Source organism: Lissotriton helveticus, chromosome 1_1 (genome assembly GCF_964261635.1).
Source record: "Lissotriton helveticus chromosome 1_1, aLisHel1.1, whole genome shotgun sequence".
Lineage (NCBI taxonomy): Eukaryota > Metazoa > Chordata > Amphibia > Caudata > Salamandridae > Lissotriton > Lissotriton helveticus.
In genome coordinates this window covers 364,422,493-364,441,553 of record NC_136057.1, presented here as the reverse complement: position 1 = coordinate 364,441,553, position 19,061 = coordinate 364,422,493, and the positions used below count along the sequence as shown (strand labels likewise).

The following is a 19,061-nucleotide window of genomic DNA, read 5'->3' as shown; positions in this document are numbered from 1 at the left end:
AATAGGTCTTTATAAAAAATTTTCATTGTACAGCATGGTAAGAAGCACAATCAAAACATACAGTCATAACTGTTCAACCACCCACCCACCCCTCCCGCCCCCACCCCACCCTGGATCCAGCCCACAAATTTGACCATTTTATCTTTAGATATAGTAATTCTCAAACAATATATATCCTATTGGCTATTCCATTTCACTATTCAAGCGAGACCACTAGCTCAGAGGGGCCCAGCCCTTTAACTTTCGTCCTATGACTTCTTCTAGCATAAACATCACTTTCCATTCTAGATACTGCTAGAAATCTTCCAAGCCAATATTGACCTGACAGAGGAGTGGGATCCAGCCAGTAAATGGCCTGTCTTAGCCTAAAAACTGTCATAGCAATGAAAAGAAAAGTCTGGCTTACATGAGAAGATACAGGATGTCCCACGCCCAGCACGATCAATTGTGATGATAAAACAATTTCACAGCCCATCATATTTCTCAGCATATTACTAAAATCCAGTTTCAAGGTATACAATCCAGGACACTCAGCGAACATATGAATAATATCTGCTGCATGATAGTTGCACCGGGGACATGGTGAACCTGGTACCCGACCCCATTAAAACATTTTGGCAGGTGTAATATAAAGATTGAACCATGTTTTAAAACATTGGAGCTGGAGATTAGCAGCAATAAATGAGCTGTGTATTAGGAGTAAAGCATCTTCTATTTCTCGCGTTCCCACCTGTAAAAGACCATGCCAACGCTCCACATGTTTATTTAGATCATCCACTGTAAGCTCATTTAGTGTTTGATATATCCATCCCAATGTACTAGATCTGTTCAATAATCCCATCAGCTTCACCCCCGAAAAACCAGCGGCACCTCCCTTTTACTTTTCTTGAGTAAAAAATCTCTTATTTGTAAGTATTTGAAAAACTGCTGGTTATCTAACCCAAATCGATCTCTAATCGTCTCAAAAAGCACTACCTCAGCCCCATTTGTAACATCGCCCACCACCCTCACTCCTTTAACGTACAAATACCCCATATACCTATCATTAAAAATGCTTGGAAGATAACTATTCTTAAATATGGGGGTATAGGCATTTATGCACCCAAGACCAAGCTTTTTATGGACTGCAGTCAAGACCTTATAAGCACAGAGTAAAGTTTTAAATGCAACGTTTTTGTAATAATTCAGTTCTATATGTCGTAAAAGACACCCCAAGCCTCCTCACCCATTAATAACTCAAAAAAAAGATGCGGGGGCCCAGTGTGTGTAGCCTCTGCTTTTTCATTAAGTAATATCCCTGCCTTATGCAGCACAAAAGCCCTGTGATAAAACTGAAGATTGGGTACTGCCCCTCCTTTCTCTTGGTAATGTTAAAAATGTTAGCGCCCTCCCCGGGTAGCAATTAGCCCAAATAAACCTAGAGAATGAATGGTTCATAGCAACAAACCAGGACTTACAAACATTCAGGGGAATGGCCCTAGAAAAATGCAAAATCTTGGGCAAAAAAAGCATTTGAATAACGTTGCATCTCCCTATCATCGTAAATTGAGTCTTCTCTAATCTACTGAACTCCATTTTAAATTTATCGAGCAGCGGATTTAGATTATCTCCTGTAATCTACGTCTGCCAACATTTCTACACATAAGTAAATTGCACTCTGTACAACTCAAAAGTCATTCATCTGTATACCTTTACTAACCACAACTTGGGTTTTAGTGGAATTCAGGCGGTAGCCGGAGATTTTCCCCAATATATGAGCTTCTTTTTCGATCTCCGTTAATGCCGACATGGCATGGGATTCAGATGAATAATTGCCAAATCATCGGCATATGCCAGTATTTTGGGGCTCCCCCCTATGCTCTGCACTCCAAGAATCCGATTATTGTATTCGATCTTCCTGACTAGCGGATCTATATATAATGCGAACAATAAGGGGCAACACGGGCATCCCTGACGAGTCCCCCTGCTAATCCAGACCGGATCCGACGTCTCTCCCATTATTGAAATTCTTGCCACAGGATCTCTGAACATTATTTCGATGGCGGTGATAAAGCCCTCTACAAACCATCTGTTTTTAAGGGTTGCCCATAAAAACGGCCAGGAGACCCTATCAAAGGCTTTTTCCGCATCCAGCAGGATGAGCCCGATAGGGTCCCTTGTAATTCCTGTTTCATCAAACAGAGCGATAACCCTCTGGATGTGTTCTATCGTACTTCGACCGAGTACGAACCCATGCTGGGTTGAGGAGACCAATTTCTTAATAGTTGTCGTTAACCGCTTAGCCCAAATTTTAGCATATATTTTGACATCGCCATTAATTAAAGTGATGGGACGATAAGACCCTATCTCTTTCAATGGTTTACCTTTTTGGGGGAATATAACAATATTCGCTGGCCCCAAAGATCCAGGAGCGTCTCCCCGCCCGAACTTCCAAAAACACTTCTTATATTAGCTCCTGTAGTGGAGAGGCGAAGATTTTATAAAATTCATCTGATATGGCATCCGTACCTAACGCCTTACCATTTTCTAAAGATCTAATAGCTTCCTGGATTTCATCCCCTGTTATAGGTAATTCGAGCGCATCCCTCTCTTCTATTGACAGATTCTCATACAAATTCCCTGTTAAATACCTCTGTATGGCTTCCTTCCCACTCGGGACATCCTCCGTGTAAACCTTCTGATAAAATTGCTGAAAAGCAGCTTGAATTTCTGAAGGCTGATTGACTAACCCTTGCCCGGAGTCATCAATTTCTAAAATCACACCCTGCATTATTCGTTGTCTAGTCCGTACTGCTAGAAGGTGGCTTACCCTCTCATTACATTTGTATGGAGAAGCGTGGCTCAGTGGTTAGAGGCGGCAGACCCGGAAGCTGAGATCGACTGTGGACCAGGGTTCGATTCCCCACCTTGGCGGGTCTCGGGCTCAAAATTCCACGGACTCGACAATTCTCGCTCTGGTGCCTACTCAACTCACGGGGTCACACTCTGCGACTCTGGGCAATAGCTTGCTTAATCTCCACTACGGCCCCTCGCGGCGGGATGCCTGGCTTTCACCTTGTGGACACCCTGCCGGGGGTTTCTCACAGGGGAATACCAGGACGGGTTCCCTAAGCAAGCGCCGGGACGCTTACGGGCAGCCGTGCGCTTTACAAGTCCAATACATTTACATTTACATTTACATTTACATATTTTGGATCGCCACGCACAGTATTTGCCTGCCGTCTAGTTGGCCCATAAATCCATAATTGCCGATTTAACTAAAGCCACCTTAATTTGTGTCTGCTCAACCTCTTCTTTATTTGCAATAGCCTGTATTTATTTTGTTTCTGCTTCGCTCAATGCCCGGTATTGTTCTTTGAGGTGTCTTTTTTCTTTTGCCTGCGAGGCCCACCCATATGTCAATGTTTCACCTCTTATCCCCGCTTTAAGTGTGTCCCAAATTATCCCTATCGATGTACTACCTTTATTCTCCTTATTGAATCTAGGGATCCATTCCATCATATGTTGGACATAGTCTTCCTCATATAGAAGCGCTCTATTGAAGGTCCAGTGAGACATTAGCGGATTTTAGTGTATGCATGGAGATCTCTAAAACGAGCAGATTGTGATCCGACATAATTAGAGGGAATTTAATAATGTTGGATCTCGTTAGCACCTCTTGAGACACAAGAAAATAATCTAACCTTGCATGAGTTTGGTGGGGAGCAGAGAAAAATGTATATAACCGGCATCTTGAGGTTCTAATGTAGCCCAGCCATCAGAAAGCCCATGTGTATTGCAAATATTAAACCAAGCATTGAAAACTTTAGGTTTGCGACCCTGATATACCTGTGCACCTGGTTTTAAATTCTCATTATTCAAATTGACATTCAGATCCCCGCACATAATTATAGGTAGCGGCCAGCCGACTAGTTCAACATTCATCCAGTCAAATAAAGCCGGGTCATCCAAAACTGATCCATAAACAGAACATAAAGTAAAAGAGTAATTATCCGAACAGCAGTGAGTAATAACCCATCTCCCATACTAGTCTGACTTTGAGCGTGGAAACCTTAAACCTTTTTTAGGAGCCATAATCGCAACCCCTCTTGTGCGTGCCCCCTGGGTCGTAGCAGAAATCTATTGGTATCCCTCTGACTCGGCAATCTTTTGTCTACCAGCTTCAAGGTGGGTCTCTTGGAGACAAACTATATCTGCCTTTAGATATTTAATATCCTCTTTAATCCTGCGTTTTTTGAGGAATTATTCAAGCCACATATATTAACTGAGGCTATCCGCAAGTTACTAATGCCATTCATAGACCGTAATGAATCCCAACTGTTCTAATTCCTTCTATCTACTAATACAGAATCAAAATATTTAATTGGCTGGATCCCCCTCCCCCTGTTGCCCTACCCCACCCCCTCTACCACCCCTTCCCTATCCTCTTTCCCTAGGCAGAAAAGGTCCATAGACCCTTGTGATGCCTCCTACATAAAGCTGCCTCCCACCGCCACTCATCTTGCTCCACCATACAGAATGATACGAAAACCAACCCCCAAGTGATAATAAAAAACAAAACGTCAAAACAAACAAACTGAAGATCCCTATTCATCCTGCTACTATCTCTGGTTATCTCTCGAGTCCCATTTACCCCCTTAATTTCCGGAGATTTCCTGCAGAAAGTCTTGAGCCTGTATCTCCAAAGAGAATACTCAAGTCTAGTAGTTCCTTTCCAGATGATCTTAAGTCGAGCTGGACTGAGTAAATAGTCTTCACAACCTTTCTATTGAAATGGTGAAATTAGCTGGCGAAGCCTCCACCTTCTCTCCACCGTCGTATGGCAGAAATCCGGCCGGACAAAGAAGGTGTGGCCATCCACCGGGCGTCATGATTCAGGTCGGGCCGTCTCAAACACCGCTTGTCGAAGGAGGACGCTCCCAAAGAAAATCCATATACCTCTGGGTTTTTCCATTGCTTCATTCCGACCCTGCCTTTTTTTTAGCATAAGAGGGAAACGATGTATACGCTGCACCTCAGTATCCCAGTCCCAATGTGAACGTTCAGGAATCCCATCCTTCAGTAGGTGCAAAACAAAACCACGAATATCCCCCCCCCTCCGCATTTTCAGGAATGCCAAGTAATCTTAAATTGTTGCGCCTCTGGCGGTTTTCAAAATCTTATAACTTCCACATCACGTCTACAATCCGTGTTTCATTTGATGTAACTTGTCGGGCTGAGTTCTCTGTTTAAGATTCTAAGGCAACCACCCGCTCTTCCAGAGTCGTACTACTCTCCGCAATCTCGGTGCATGATTTATTTACTTTCCTGATGGCCCCTTGGAGCTTTTTTGTAGCAAGGTAAGCCCTTTTATGTTCTTGTCTTGCTTCCCCCTGGATCTGTTTCAGAGTTGAGTATATCAGGCTCATCGAAGGGGAAGGTGCTGCCTCCTTTGAAAGAGGGTCAGATTTGTTCTTGGGGCCTTCTACCAGGTGTACGTCGTCCGTTAAAAGCTGAGTAGTCGAATAGTCCCATTTTAGTTGACTGGAGCGACTGTTTTCTGAGCCGAATTGACCGATTTCCTGTTTTTTCCCACTGTGAGTTCTCCTTCTTCTCTTGGTCAATGAGGGCAGGCGTTTCTTGGGGCTAGGGTTAGAAAGGGCACTATCCGTCTCCGTGCCTGTATTATCGAATTATGACATCTCCCCTTTGCTGGTATTAGATAATTCAGAGTCCTCATGTAGGGAGAAAAATATTTCTCCACATCCGGGGGTCCCCACAGCCTTCCCCATGATGCAGGTAACCTTGGGATCTTTTATTTTTAATGGGCTGCCGGCCACCAACAGCTCCCCGCTATACAGATTGTTGCTTCTAGCGCTCGGCTACCCTCTTGCACCGGATCACACTCCCCTAATTGCACCAAACTGGTACTCACACCAGCCACTGTGGGACCCATGTTCGCCTCAGACACATCAGTCAGAGTCCCTCCTTTCTCCACGACAGCTGCTTTTTCCTTGGCCGTCAAACATCCCAGGAATTACCCTTTGTTGTCTTGCAGGTTCCGCCTCTTCCCCTGGACGCTGGTCTATGGTTAGCTTTTTGCCTGCCTCCTTACTGACAGCTAGGGGAGTAGCGTCTCCAGTCTTCCTCCCGGCTGTAGTCTTCCGCGGAGCGGTGGGCCCCGCAGACTCCCGAATGCATTCTCCACAGCATTCCCCGCCACTGTGCCGCTCTCTGTTCGATTCCGCTGAGGCTTAGGAGGTTTCTGAGGCATCCAGCTCCGTGAAGAGCATGCTCGCAGCCACCCGCTGCAAAACCGGAGTAGTGATTTCACCGTGGCTCTCAGCAACCCGGGCAGGTAAGTAAAACTCCTTCTTTCACCCTCCACCATCCGTGTTCAGGGGGATAATCATTCAAAAAGTCAGGGTTTATACCATGAAAACCACGGAGCAATGATGAGTGGCTTCTAGCAGCGTTCGCGCAGCCGCCATCTTGCCCCCCGCAGTTCAGGGGGATGAACATTAAAAAAGTCGGGGGGTTTACACCATTAAAACCAGAAGCAATGATTAGTGGCTTCTAGCAGCGTTCAGGCAGCCGCCATCTTGCTCCCCCCAACCCACCTGGTATTTTCATCTCTTGTTGTGATGTGGCATCTCAGATTCTGAGTGTGGCATGTAATCAGATTGAGATATGTACTTGCGGCATGGTTCTAGACATTGGCACTCACGTTTAAATGCTGCCTATGTATTTGTGACTTCCTCAGGCAGCAAAGGTTTGATTGATATGCCTATCATTTCTCGTGTGTTTCCACTGATGAAGAACTGACCAGTTGAAAAGTGGGTGCAGTAACTAATACGTGTTTGTCAATTTACCTTGCTAAACTGCACCCACCTCAACAGTATGTACTTACGTTGTTTTTAGGGTAATGAGGCATTCCAACAATCAGCAACTAAAACTATTAAAATCCGAATACCCAATTACTTTTGAGGATCAGTTCTTACCTTTCCAAAATCAGTCTAGACAGCCGCACCCAACAGCTTAAGAGTAGCTGGACATCCCTGCGATCCTTCTAAAAGACATACTCAACACGACCTGGTCTTTTCTGGAAGGGCTTAACAAGAGTTTTCTTCTAGTGAATTCATGAAGAAATTATGTACATCCCTAAATATCGGACAAATCGGGTAATCCACATCTATCCCTATTTTGCTGACTAGATCAAGCCTCCCATCTCGGGCGTGAGCCTTTCAGTGAGTTTAGGCCTGTGCGCCATTGAATCCTGTTAACCCCTTCGACGCTCATGACGAGCTGGGCTCGTCATGGCGTAGCCTCCTCGCACGCTCATGACGAGCCCAGCTCGTTACGTAAAGTGCGAATCCCTAAAACCCAGCGTACGGGCGGAATTCCGCCCGCACGCATGCGGTTAAAAAGATTCCGTTCACCAGGGCTCTTCTACCCATGAAGATGGGTCGATACTGCTCTCCCACTGCAACTTACCTGCACTGTGGCTCACTGTGAGCAACTTATAATACAGGGGTGTCCCTACAACATGGTAGAATCAAAGGGTGCTGACCTTATAGCCTCATGCATCCCAGTTGCCCTCAAAGTAAAATCGGAGATACCGTTTGAACTTGCCAGCTCTTAAGATAGGAGAATGATCTGGAACGCCTCTGGATAATAACTCCTCCTAAAGCATGACCTTCAGAGGTCTTCAGAGGAAAACCTGTCATTTGGGGTTCTCATCTATCTTCCAAGATACAACTTTTACCATGAACCTTTTGGACACGGCAGCGAATAGCATCTGGGTCATTGGATGTATAGGACTCTCAAAAGGACGAAAAGGTTTCTACATTTTAAAACGTTGGAGCTTAAAACCCCATTTCTGATGCAGAAACCCTTTATCCTAACCTGGATAGAGAGGTTCCTTATTTACACGTGCAAGATGATTGATGTTCTATTTGCAAGCAAGCAAATGAATGAATGAATGCTTTATTGTATGATTACCTAAAATCATTAACAAAAGCGAAGCATATTACGATCATGGTAAAAAAACAGTAAATTGATAAAAGGTAAACGTTTTAAGTAAAACATTTAAAGTGCAAAGAGATTTAAAAGAGAAAGAGAAAGGTAAAAAAAAAAAAACATGTACATATGCATCGGGTTGAACAATCGGTGCCCTAATGTCAGATCATCTTAGCTTATCAAGCTTGGTACCGAATCACCGGTGGCCATGAAATGCTGTCTGTTCAATTAAGGTGGCAATGTTCATGACCATAGGAATTAGTGAGGCATCACTATTGATATTATAGATGCTCATCGACGTACGGATTGTAGTTAAGCTGTTATTTTTATGGACTTTGCGTTTGACATAAGATCTGTCCAGCAGTGGCAAAGAACTTCCCGGCACGTGCCAATTCCATTGGCACTGTTGTGGTATAAATGTGCATTAAGGCCTCCTTGCATGTTCTTACTTTATTAAGATTAAATATTGCCCTTAAGTATTTGCGCCTCGGGCTTACCACCGCTGGCCAACAACAGATGATATGCTCTGCTGATTCTGTGTGGCAAGCAAGCAAAGGACTTACATCCCCTCGTTTTGTGCTGTTTAGCTATGTAGATGTGGTCCTGGTGTATGCCACCTGGCTGTCAACATGGTTGGCAAACATAGTCTGGATGTAAAGGGTCTTAGCAGGTTGCATTATGTTTCTCACAAGGTGGCGTGTATGATTTTCCACACTGGAAGTTTCTTCAAAGGATCTTTGCTTCATTTGGAAATATCACTATTGAAAAGTGCACTGCGTGGCTAGTACAGGCTTTTTTTGGAAACAACCTTTTGCCCATGGACAGAAAATGTTTCCATTGTCCACATCACAGACATACAAACATCATCGAAAAGGATGCTGATGGCTACAGACTGGTTCAACAGTGTGTGGTTTTCAGACCTATTGGCCCTGGTGAAGAGAGCACAGTGGTCGTAGTTGAAGTACAAGACTCCTTACATCATGATGATCTATTACTACCGCTACTACATCCCGTCCACTCTCTTGATGCACAGGAGAGTTTGGTTCGTAAAAAGCTGCCTTGCACCCACTGAGGTTTTTTGCAGAATATACTAGGGAACTGTCGTAAGAATAGGTCTGAAGCAGGATAGATGTAAAAGTACACGCAGGTTGCTGATATTAGTAATTCTGGTTCACTTAGTTCTTCAGCCCTTTCAGACTCGCTTTCTTCCATCCGCTTCCGCTGGAGTAAAGGAACTAATCTAATTTATACTGCTTCTTCACATCACAGTTTATTAATAACCAGCGAACGGTAGTGTCTTGTATATGTAAGTAATTTGGCTGCAATAATAGATTAAATTCCATGCATTCTTTTATTTCTCCTTGGCAATGACAAGACCGTTCTCGAGGGAAAAGGGAAAGGGAGGAGTCCTGTATGAGAAGATATTTTGTAGTCATGCTTCTTTTGTAGACTGCTACTGTCACTTAAAATGTGTATTTCCAGGAACCATCACTTGTGCCCACTGTATCTTCAGCTGAGTGTGGGGCTCAATGTGCTACTACCTGGGAGAGTATCAGGTAGGCCTGGGAACCGCAGTAGAGAGGCCTGTGGCCAAGCCTGGGCCAAAAATAGTTGCAAACTGGGCAGAGTGTGTACTTCATCCCTCTGAAATAACAGAGCTCCGAAAACCCCAAAGGTCAAATAATCCTAATCCTGCAAAATAATCAAAAAAGGAACAGCGTTTCATTTGTTTTGTTCATGGCAGAGGGTTTCAGTTTATTCCTGCCTGTTTTACGTTGAGTTTGCAAAAAATAAAAAAAAGTGTCAGCACAAAGCAGGGCTTGATGTATCAAAGTAACGATTAATCATTTCTGATGTGCTTGGGGGAAAAAGGTCTTAGTGAGCGTGCTGCCTCCCAAGAGAAACACCTCTCGTCTTTCCCGCGTGTGTATAGAGCAGAGGACGGCGAGAGGCAGGCAGAATTGAATTAGGTTTGGTTAGTCCTTGAAGAGGGAAGGGGGTTGGGAGGGAGAGGGGGGGGGACTTCTTACAACATCTACTTCAGATACAGCCGGGGTTGGACTGGCCAATAGGGCATAGGGAGTGCCCAAAGGGTTGATCTGACGGGACAGTGTGTGACCCTGTTTTATGGTCTGCTGGACCGGTTTTTAATGTTGATTCATTTCATATCAGTCGCGGCTCCGGGGCGGGGGTCGAGGGGGTGTACACCGACATACAACAAGATAATAAAAAATAAATAAAACCACTTACCTTGTGCTCGCCGCATCGCCATCTCGTGGTTTTATTTATTTACTTTTCACTATCCCGTCCTATGTCGACTTCCACCATGCCCCACCCCACCCCTTTCACTCATCCCGTCCTATATCAACTTCCACCATGCCCCGTCCGCGCCCTGCCTCACTGCCTCACCGCACTTACCTGTGCGAACCGCACTGTTTGATATTACTACAAACATTGCCTGAAGCAAGCTCAAATCCATGCAATAGACTTACACCGCGTTTCTTCATAAGATAAGAACTGCCCCGGTTTGCAAACATGGGCCACTTTTTTAGCTACCTAATTCACTAATGGAGACCACTTTTATTTTGGTACCCGGGTGTTAGAAATTGTGTTTCTGGCTTGTAGAGGTATGCACCCTCTCCAAGTAGGAACCACAATCCTAAGCAGGGTAGGTCACAACACAACCTAAATTATCCTGTGCTCACCCTCTGGCAGTTTGGCACAGAGCAGTCAGGCTTCATTTAAGAAGCAATGTCTAAAGTATTTGTGAAACACTACAAACAATAATACAAGAAAACACTACAAAAACAACTCCATATCAGGTTAGAACAATATATTATGATTTTGTAAATAAAACAAGACCAAAACAATAACAATCCAATGTGCAGAAGTCAAGATATACATTTTTACAGATTAAAAGCACAAATAGTGCTTAGAAGCAAATAGCGCTCAAAGAGTAAATTGCTCACGCTGGACCGGGATAGAGTCATTTGTTCAGGCCGCCTATGATAGAGCGCAGACAAGCTACAAGACCCACGCAGGGCCCATTGAGCAAAAGTACTTAATCCTTTTTGCAGCACGATATGCATCAATGATACCCACACAGTAGGGGTGCTGAGTAGGAGTTCTCCACAGAACTGCAGCGATGCGTCAGTTCCATTGTTCAAAGTGCTGGTTCATAGTGTGGCTTTTCTGAAGGCGATGCGCCTGGTTAATATACACTGGAGGGGGATGTGTTGATCTTCTCCATGCTGCAGTGGCGATGCGTTGGTTACGAGGTGGTGGTTCCAGGTGCAATACAGTGGTTCTAAGGGTGATGTGCTTGTCTGGTTCCCGCAACAACGCCGATTTGTCGATTCCACTGGAGCAAACTCCTAGGTCCAGTTCCAAGGGTCCAGGACTGGGGTGGCACCACTTAGTATGCCAGACTCACCAGCAGATGAGCCTATAGCTTGGAACAGGAGGGTTCTAAGTCTTTTGTGTCCCTGAGACTTGCCTCCTGGGGTCACTCTGGGTTCAAGGGATGCAGGTCCAGTCCTTCTCATCCAGGCAGGGGAAAAGCAGGCAGCAGGGCAGCTCCGCAAGATAAGAGCACAGCAAAGTAGCAGTCTAGCAGAGTGACAGTCCTTTCAACGGCACAGCAGTTCTTCTTGGCAGAGTAGTCAGAGGTCCAGAAGTGTACTAATATGGTAGTTCCAGAGGTCCAGTACTTACACCTAGTGGTGCCTTTGAAGTAGGGGAGACTTTAAAGAAAGCATTGAAGTGCACAGAGGTTCTCCATTAATGCCCTGGCTCCAGACACACTACAAGGGGTAATCAATCCTTTGTGTGGGTACTGGACACAGCCATTTCAGGTGAAAGTGTCTGCTCCTCTATCCCATCCTGCTCACGATGTTCCATCTGCATGCAGATGACCACTCAGGCATACCTCTCCTTGCTCTGCGTATGGCTGTCTAGAGGGAATGCAGGAAGCCAGCTGTCACCCACTCCAGACATGTATTCCAGAGACAGGCAGAAGGCACCAAATGGTTAGAAAGTAAGTAAATGCAAACTTTCTAAAAGTGGCATTTGCTGAACTTGATTTTAAAATCAAACTTCACAATAAGTTGTGATTTTAAATTGTGATTTCAGGCACTAAACTTGAAAAGTCAATCTCTTCCAAATTTGGAATTACACTTAGAAGATGTAATAAGGTAATCTCAATGTTATCCTATATGAGTGATAGGCCTTGCAGTAGTAAAAACAAAATGGGGAGTTTTTCACTACCAGGACATGTAAAAGGTAAAGTATATGTCCTTCCTATTAAATACATAGCACCCTGCCCTGCTTTAGTGGCGACTTTAGGGCTGACCTATTTATATGAAAAGGGAAGGTTTAGGCCTGGCAAGAGGGTTCTCCAGTATTGAATCTTTCATACATTCACATGCTTGAATCTTCCCTGTCGTCATGGTGGGAATCTCACGGTAGTTAGATAAGCAGTACTATAGAAGTACATTAGAAACCTTTAAAAAAGAAAGGAAACCTTTAACATCTATCAGCATCTTTATGTTGGTCTAAACTTTGACCAATCAGAGACTAGTCCTAGACCTCATCTCTCCAGCAGAGCCACTAACCTCAGATTTCCTGCACAAGTGTGTTTAGGTTAATAGTCGCATGAGGTAAGACGTGGCAAGCCTAAACGGGGAGGAGGGATCTATGTAAGATATCAATATTGGAGAACCACAGTGTACATGTAAGTAACTTGTTTTTTCTCCTGTATTGAATCTTTCATAGATTCACATGCTTGAATCAGAGTAGTTAGCAGTACCATTCTTTTAATCATAGTGATTAGGCAAAGACACCTCTGTATGCATTATGAATAAATATATACTGTGACAAGAATCAAAAATAAAACGATTATCTGAATAAATGATATATTTCAAAACATACATATATGCTCATCAGAAACATTACTCGTGTCTAATCATCAATATACAACAGAGATAAGAAATACGAAAAGACTGTACCTCAGAAGCAGCAGTAGCATAAAAGCCAGTCAATCAAAGTGTTGGTAAAGAGACAGTGCATGCTCCATGGGAGGGACAAACACATGATTGACAAGCTGGGGCACGAATAAGAAGGATGCAAATGACAGTGCCAGGAAAGACAACCAATGTTATGCAATGGGCAGGCTCCAACCCCCTTTATGTTCTTGGTAAGCCCATAATATCTCTCACATTAGACAGTATGTGAGACCTAAAAAGTAGGGGGGAAAATGTGCCATCTTTCATATTGATATCACTCTTGATGATTCCTGATCACGTTATATTTATGATAGGATCTAGCTCCAATCCGTATATGCTGGGCTTCTGGGAGTTGTTTACTTATGCTGCCTAGATAGTCAAGTTTAAAGTATGTATAGCGCACTACTCACACAGAGGGTATCAAGGCGCTTGAGGGAGTGGGGTATTTTACTTATCGAATATCCAAGTTTTTAGTTGTTTTCTGAAGGAGAGGTGGTTCTGTGTAAGGCGGAGGTAGGTGGGGAGAGAGTTCCAGGTCTTGGCCGCTAAGTAGGAGAAGGATCTTCCCCCCATGGTGGATCTTTGGATGCGTGGAAATAGCGACGAGGGCTTGATTGGACGATCATAGTTGGCGGGTAGGGGTGTAAAAGGACAGGCGCGTGTTGAGGTATTCGGGTCCTAGGTCGTAGAGGGCTTTGTGTGCGTGGGTGAGGAGACTAAACGTTATTCTCTTGTTGACGGGGAGCCAGTGGAGGTCTTTCAGGTGGCCGGAAATGTGAGCATGGCGGGGGGTGTCTAGGATGAGTCTGGCTGAGGCGTTCTGGATGCGTTGGAGTTTTTTCTGTAGTTTGGCTGTGGTTCCGGCGTAGAGGGTGTTTCCGTAGTCCAGTCGGCTTGTGACCAGCGCATGGGTGACCGTCTTTCTTGTTTCGGTGGGGATCCAACGGAAGATTTTTTTGAGCATACGTAGGATTTTGAAGCATGATGATGAGACGGTGTTGACTTGTCTGGTCATCGAGAGGGAGGAGTCTAGGATGAAGCCCAGGTTGCGTGTGTGGTCCGTCGGTATGGGTGCGGTTCCCAGGGCCGGTGGCCACCATGAGTCGTCCCAGGTGGAGGGGGATGATCCTAAGATGAGGACTTCCGTTTTGTCCGAGTTCAGTTTTAAACGGCTGTTCTTCATCCATTCGGCTACGTCTTTCATCCCTTCATGTAGGTTGGTTTTGGCGGTGTTTGGGTCTTTGGTGAGGGAGAGGATCAGCTGGGTGTCGTCTGCGTAGGAGATGATGTTGAGGTTGTGTTGGTGCGCGATGGATGCGAGGGGACTCATGTATACGTTGAACATTATATATGTATACCAACCTTTAACCTGGTGTTGCATATTCTCCCACTGACTGTACTTTCCTGAGTGTGTGGTCAGTAATCACAAGGTTTGGTACTAGTCAGAGGTGGGAAAAGCCCATAGAACCTGGTTTGTGTGCTAGCTCACCAAAAAACATACCTGTCTGTCTTTGAAAACTACAACAGATTCACCAAAATTCAGGAAATTTCTTTTGCAGTCTTGTTGGCATTGTATTTTGAAAAGATATACCAGGTCTAATGGCTTAATTATTACTCTTGGAATGAGGCTGACACTTGCCTTCGTCTGAATGGAACATAGATAGTAGCAGCAGTAGTTGCTGTAGCCAGGACATGTTCATCAAGTCTACTTGAGAGTGACTGAAGCCTCAATGGTGCATACACTTTGCTGTTGTATCACAGTGCCCGCCTGTATTTAGACTGAAATATGGATGTGTACTCATATTATACAAAAGAGATGCTGGGAGTTGATTATTGGGGATTTTCTTTATGAAAAATGCTTTTATTTTGCATGTCCTAGAACAGGGTGAGGTGGCATGCTTATAAAACGTTCTTCGTCTGCTCCCTGACCATCTCACTGCTACTTTATGGTAAAATTAGCAGTTAATTCTAAAGTGGAGTTCTATTGTGACATACAGTACCAGTGGCGATTCCTTACTGGTTCTCTACTTATTTTCAGGGCTAGTAAAAGGATTGTTCTTCCCATGTCTTTCTGACTAACATCCCTTTGGGGCTAATACCGCTTTCACATTTGTCCTTACTAAACCTTTACACACCACACCATCACTGTTGAGTCAGTGTCTTGAACCTGAGTAAGGGAAATAATGCTGATGTTTTGGTTTCCAGGCTGCTCCACCACTCTTGGCTCATATATCCCAGGAGAGTCCTTGTCATTGCAGTATCTGTAGATGAGCCGTGTTTTATCAACACCCATCACAAACACCCTCACTCTTGTAGCTGTATTATTCTAATAGGCGTTAAGGGACTACATAGTAATCAATGCACTAAGCGTGGGCTTAAAAAATTAGGACTACCCTCCAATGATGTTTATGGTTTTGAATCTGTTGAAATTTAATAAGCGTGTGTAGTCTCCTCTTGACTTTTGCCTACAATGTTTTTATTTGTTAACATGTTTATGAAGGTTAATGCATGGCTGAATGAGGGTTCCCTGTAAAAACGGGAATAAACTAACTTTGTGCCTGGTTTGCCTTATGCCCAACCACGTGGTGGAACAGTCAGTTGGGCAAGGTCAGGAATACAGCCATGATGAGTAAGTTGGGTTCCGCCTGTAAACACTTGAATACTCTAAGGGGCTACGGTCTGCTCCAGCAAACATCATTTTTTTGAACTTTCTTCCAAAACACAAGTGCTGCAAGGTTAGTAGTGTGCTGGGTTAGAGCCTTTGAACCCATACTGATCCACACTGTAAAATATGGGCTGGATTGAGTTAACTAATCTTAGTCCCGTATGTGTTTTTATTTCAGACAGCTAACAAGAGGGCTGCTGTTTATGAATTATGGTGTAACCCTTTGTATCCAGGACATGAGAACATGTTACAATGCCCTGGGCTTCCATTTTACAAACCAGAGTATGGCGGTAATTAAAATTCCTGCCCTTTCTCTGCACACAACACAGTCATCTGAGTTCTGAGAATGGGCCACATGCATGTGCAGCAATGCTTTCCCTAAGGTTGTATTGGCCCTCTCGATTGAGAAGTTAAAAACGCTATATCTATGTCTTCTACAGTTAATTTTTCATGTACAGACCTAATCAGATATGGTGACTCAAATGCTATTTGCAACCAATTACCCAACGCTCCTTTCCAGTTTGGTAAAAAGCTGCAGCTGGTTTGAGGATGGAAGCCCAGATAAAAGTTACATTGGCCTCCCAAATAAACTTGTGCTCTACGGTGGCCCTGCTGCTGCTGCTGATGATGCTGATGGTATTGTTTCAGATTTTTATTTTGTCTGTCTAACATTACTTTTTAATCCCTCACCCTGCCTTGCCCCCTTCCTTATGTAGGGTTACTTTAGTGATCCCTGGAATGTTTTTGACTTCCTCATCGTAATTGGCAGCATTATAGACGTCATTCTGAGTGAGACCAATGTGAGTATAACTGGACTACCTGTAGGAAAAAACTCCCGTACCCCAACCTCTCTTTCTTTCCTTGGTTCTCTCTCACACTCTCTCAACCTCTCTTTCTCCTGAACTTTTTTTTTCCTGGTAATGCTTCCACTGATTCTGCTACGTCGTCGTCCTCCTTCTCCTCCTCCCTAGGGGTCTCTGTCCCACTGCCCAACCATGTGGCTGCAATGAAATGCCCCCGAGTTGGATTAGCAGCTAACTTTTTCCCCTTTCCGACAAGGGTAGCTGTGTTTCTCAGGGTCACGTTACGATAAGCCAGGCTTCCTCAGTGCTCACCACCATGAAATTTTGCAAAACAAAAAATACCAAAAAAAAGGTCTGAGCAGCAGCAGCAGCTGGTACTATACAGTGGTAAGAGTTGAGTTATATGCCCACATAACCTCTTTCTTTTCTTATTTTATTTCTCTACTCTGCCCTCTTTCATGCTTTCTTTTTTTTTCTTTTTCCCCTCCTTTCCCCCCTTTCTCTCTCTCACCCCCACCCCTTTCCCCCGGCTCCTCTTGCCACATGCAGCACTATTTCTGTGATGCATGGAATACATTTGACGCCTTGATTGTTGTGGGTAGCGTTGTTGATATAGCAATCACCGAGGTGAACGTAAGTAACCGGCATCTGTACATGATTGTGCCTGCACCTCCACCCCGTTTGTCCTTTCCCTGAGTTGACTTTTCTTTTAATTTTAGTTTATCCATTTTTCAGTTTGTCCTCTTATTTTATTTTTTGTTTGTGTAGGGATGAACTTTTTTTCTTTTAACTTCGGGACACGTTAGGAATTGACTGTTGCATCATCTCTTTCCTTCACAATTCGCCTGCCATGTGTGAGACTGTATAGCAGGATGTGGCCGAGGGCAAAGGAGAGTTTCAAATACGCCCGCTGCAGTGAAAATCCTGCGTGGAGAGTTGCATAGAGCAAATACCACCACCCACACATTGGAAGATGATGTGGTTTCATGGCTGATGCAATGAGCTGTGGTTCTGGAGTTCTGACTGAATAGCGGTTCCCCCATCTTACACTGGGAGAATTTGAAGATGGCTATATCTTCCTTTGGCGCAGCTTAACTTTTGAGGGCCCAGGTGCCATTTTATGATCAAATTAGCACTTTGTAAATATGGTCATTCATTACTGAAAAAAGGAATACATGAGTGTGTATCTTTATATTATATTATATTATATTTATATATATATATATATATATATATACACACACACATAATCACATGAATGCACACATTCTCACGCACATACTTTTCCGCAGTATGATGGAAATTGATAGAAAAGCAAAATAATAAAGACCCATTTTGGGAACTCAAATAATCACAGACCAATTTAGTGGAAAACAAATGAATAGAAGTAAAATGTGGTTGAAAATAATAGAAGCAGATATGAAAAAACAATACTAATTTAGTAAATAAGTATTACAAAAATCCTTACTTGTAAAATCCGGGTAATAAAACACAGTTTTATTAAGAACGAAAATGTTAATGTTAATAATATATTGGAAAAAAGATTTGAAAGACAAAGGACTTAGTAGGAAACAGGTGAGCAGGAACCACAAGGGTACAGCGTATCCCCCGAGCCCACTCCCTCAAAAAACAATTAGATATAGATACATTTAAAATGGTTGTTAGGAGGTAGAGGGTGCCCCCTCTATAAAAATAAGGGGAGAAGGTATGTGAGAGGGATGAAAAGCAGTGGAAAAACTAAAGGCAATTTTGGTTGTAACTTCTGATCAGCAAAATATGTAAAAAGTAACGTCTCCCAGTGGCATATACTAGGATCTATGAAAATCTTGTCTAAAATATAGAATGCATTTTCAAAAGTAATGACATTAACACCTAAAAACAAAAGCATGTAAATACACATTTTGAACAATGGTATTCAGGTTAATTTATTTCTACTAAGTGGTAAATGCCATTCTACGTGAAAATTTCAAATAAATGATTACATCAAATTGTTTCACAAAATTGTTTTTTTAAGTATCACATACAACCATATACAAAATAAAGGAATGGGTTAGGGAAATTAATGTAGTTTGTAGTAAGTTTAGAGTTGGGGTGAGGTTATATGTAGGGGTTAAGGTTACGGTTAGAGTAAAGAAAGATATGAGGGATGATGTAAGTGTAAGGGTTAGGGTTAGAGTAAAGTAAGATGAGGGATGATGTAAGTGTAAAGTGTAAGTGAAGGTAAGGTTAGGCTTGTGGTATATTAGGGAAGCGTTAAGAAAGTGGGTAAGAGGTTCGGCTAACTTTAGGTGTTTGATAAGGGTTAAGATGGAGTAAATGATTATGTAAGAGAATATGTTACGGTTGGAGTAAAGGTTGGTGTTATGATTGGTGCAAGTGCTGGGGTATTATCGGTTTGGGTTAGGGTTGGATTAGGGTTAGAGCAATGGAAGGTAAGTGATGGTGTAAGTAGGGTGGGGCGAAGGGTGTGACACAGAGAGGGAGTACGGGGGTTTCTCCCATAAAGAGTCAACATGGTGTAAAGGAAGAAAGGTTACGTTAAGACTGGAGTAACAGGGTTAGGTCAAGGGTTAATGTATGTCTATGTACCAT

General features: G+C 43.5%; 1 protein-coding gene across 6 annotated transcripts in view; it reads left to right on the top strand.

Moving 5' to 3' along the window:
* The window catches only part of CACNA1C (calcium voltage-gated channel subunit alpha1 C), a 2,299,705-nt gene that overhangs the window by 1,966,486 nt on the left and 314,158 nt on the right, over window positions 1–19,061 (top strand). For 3 of the 6 annotated variants that reach the window (XM_078673661.1, XM_078673662.1, XM_078673659.1), the window contains exon 30: window positions 17,019–17,102. In XM_078673661.1, coding sequence (XP_078529787.1) covers window positions 17,019–17,102 — 84 coding nt within the window. Of the gene's footprint in view, window positions 1–16,382; window positions 16,467–17,018; window positions 17,103–19,061 lie in introns of all 6 variants that reach the window. The other 3 variants (XM_078673663.1, XM_078673660.1, XM_078673664.1) reach the window with 2 other exon arrangements.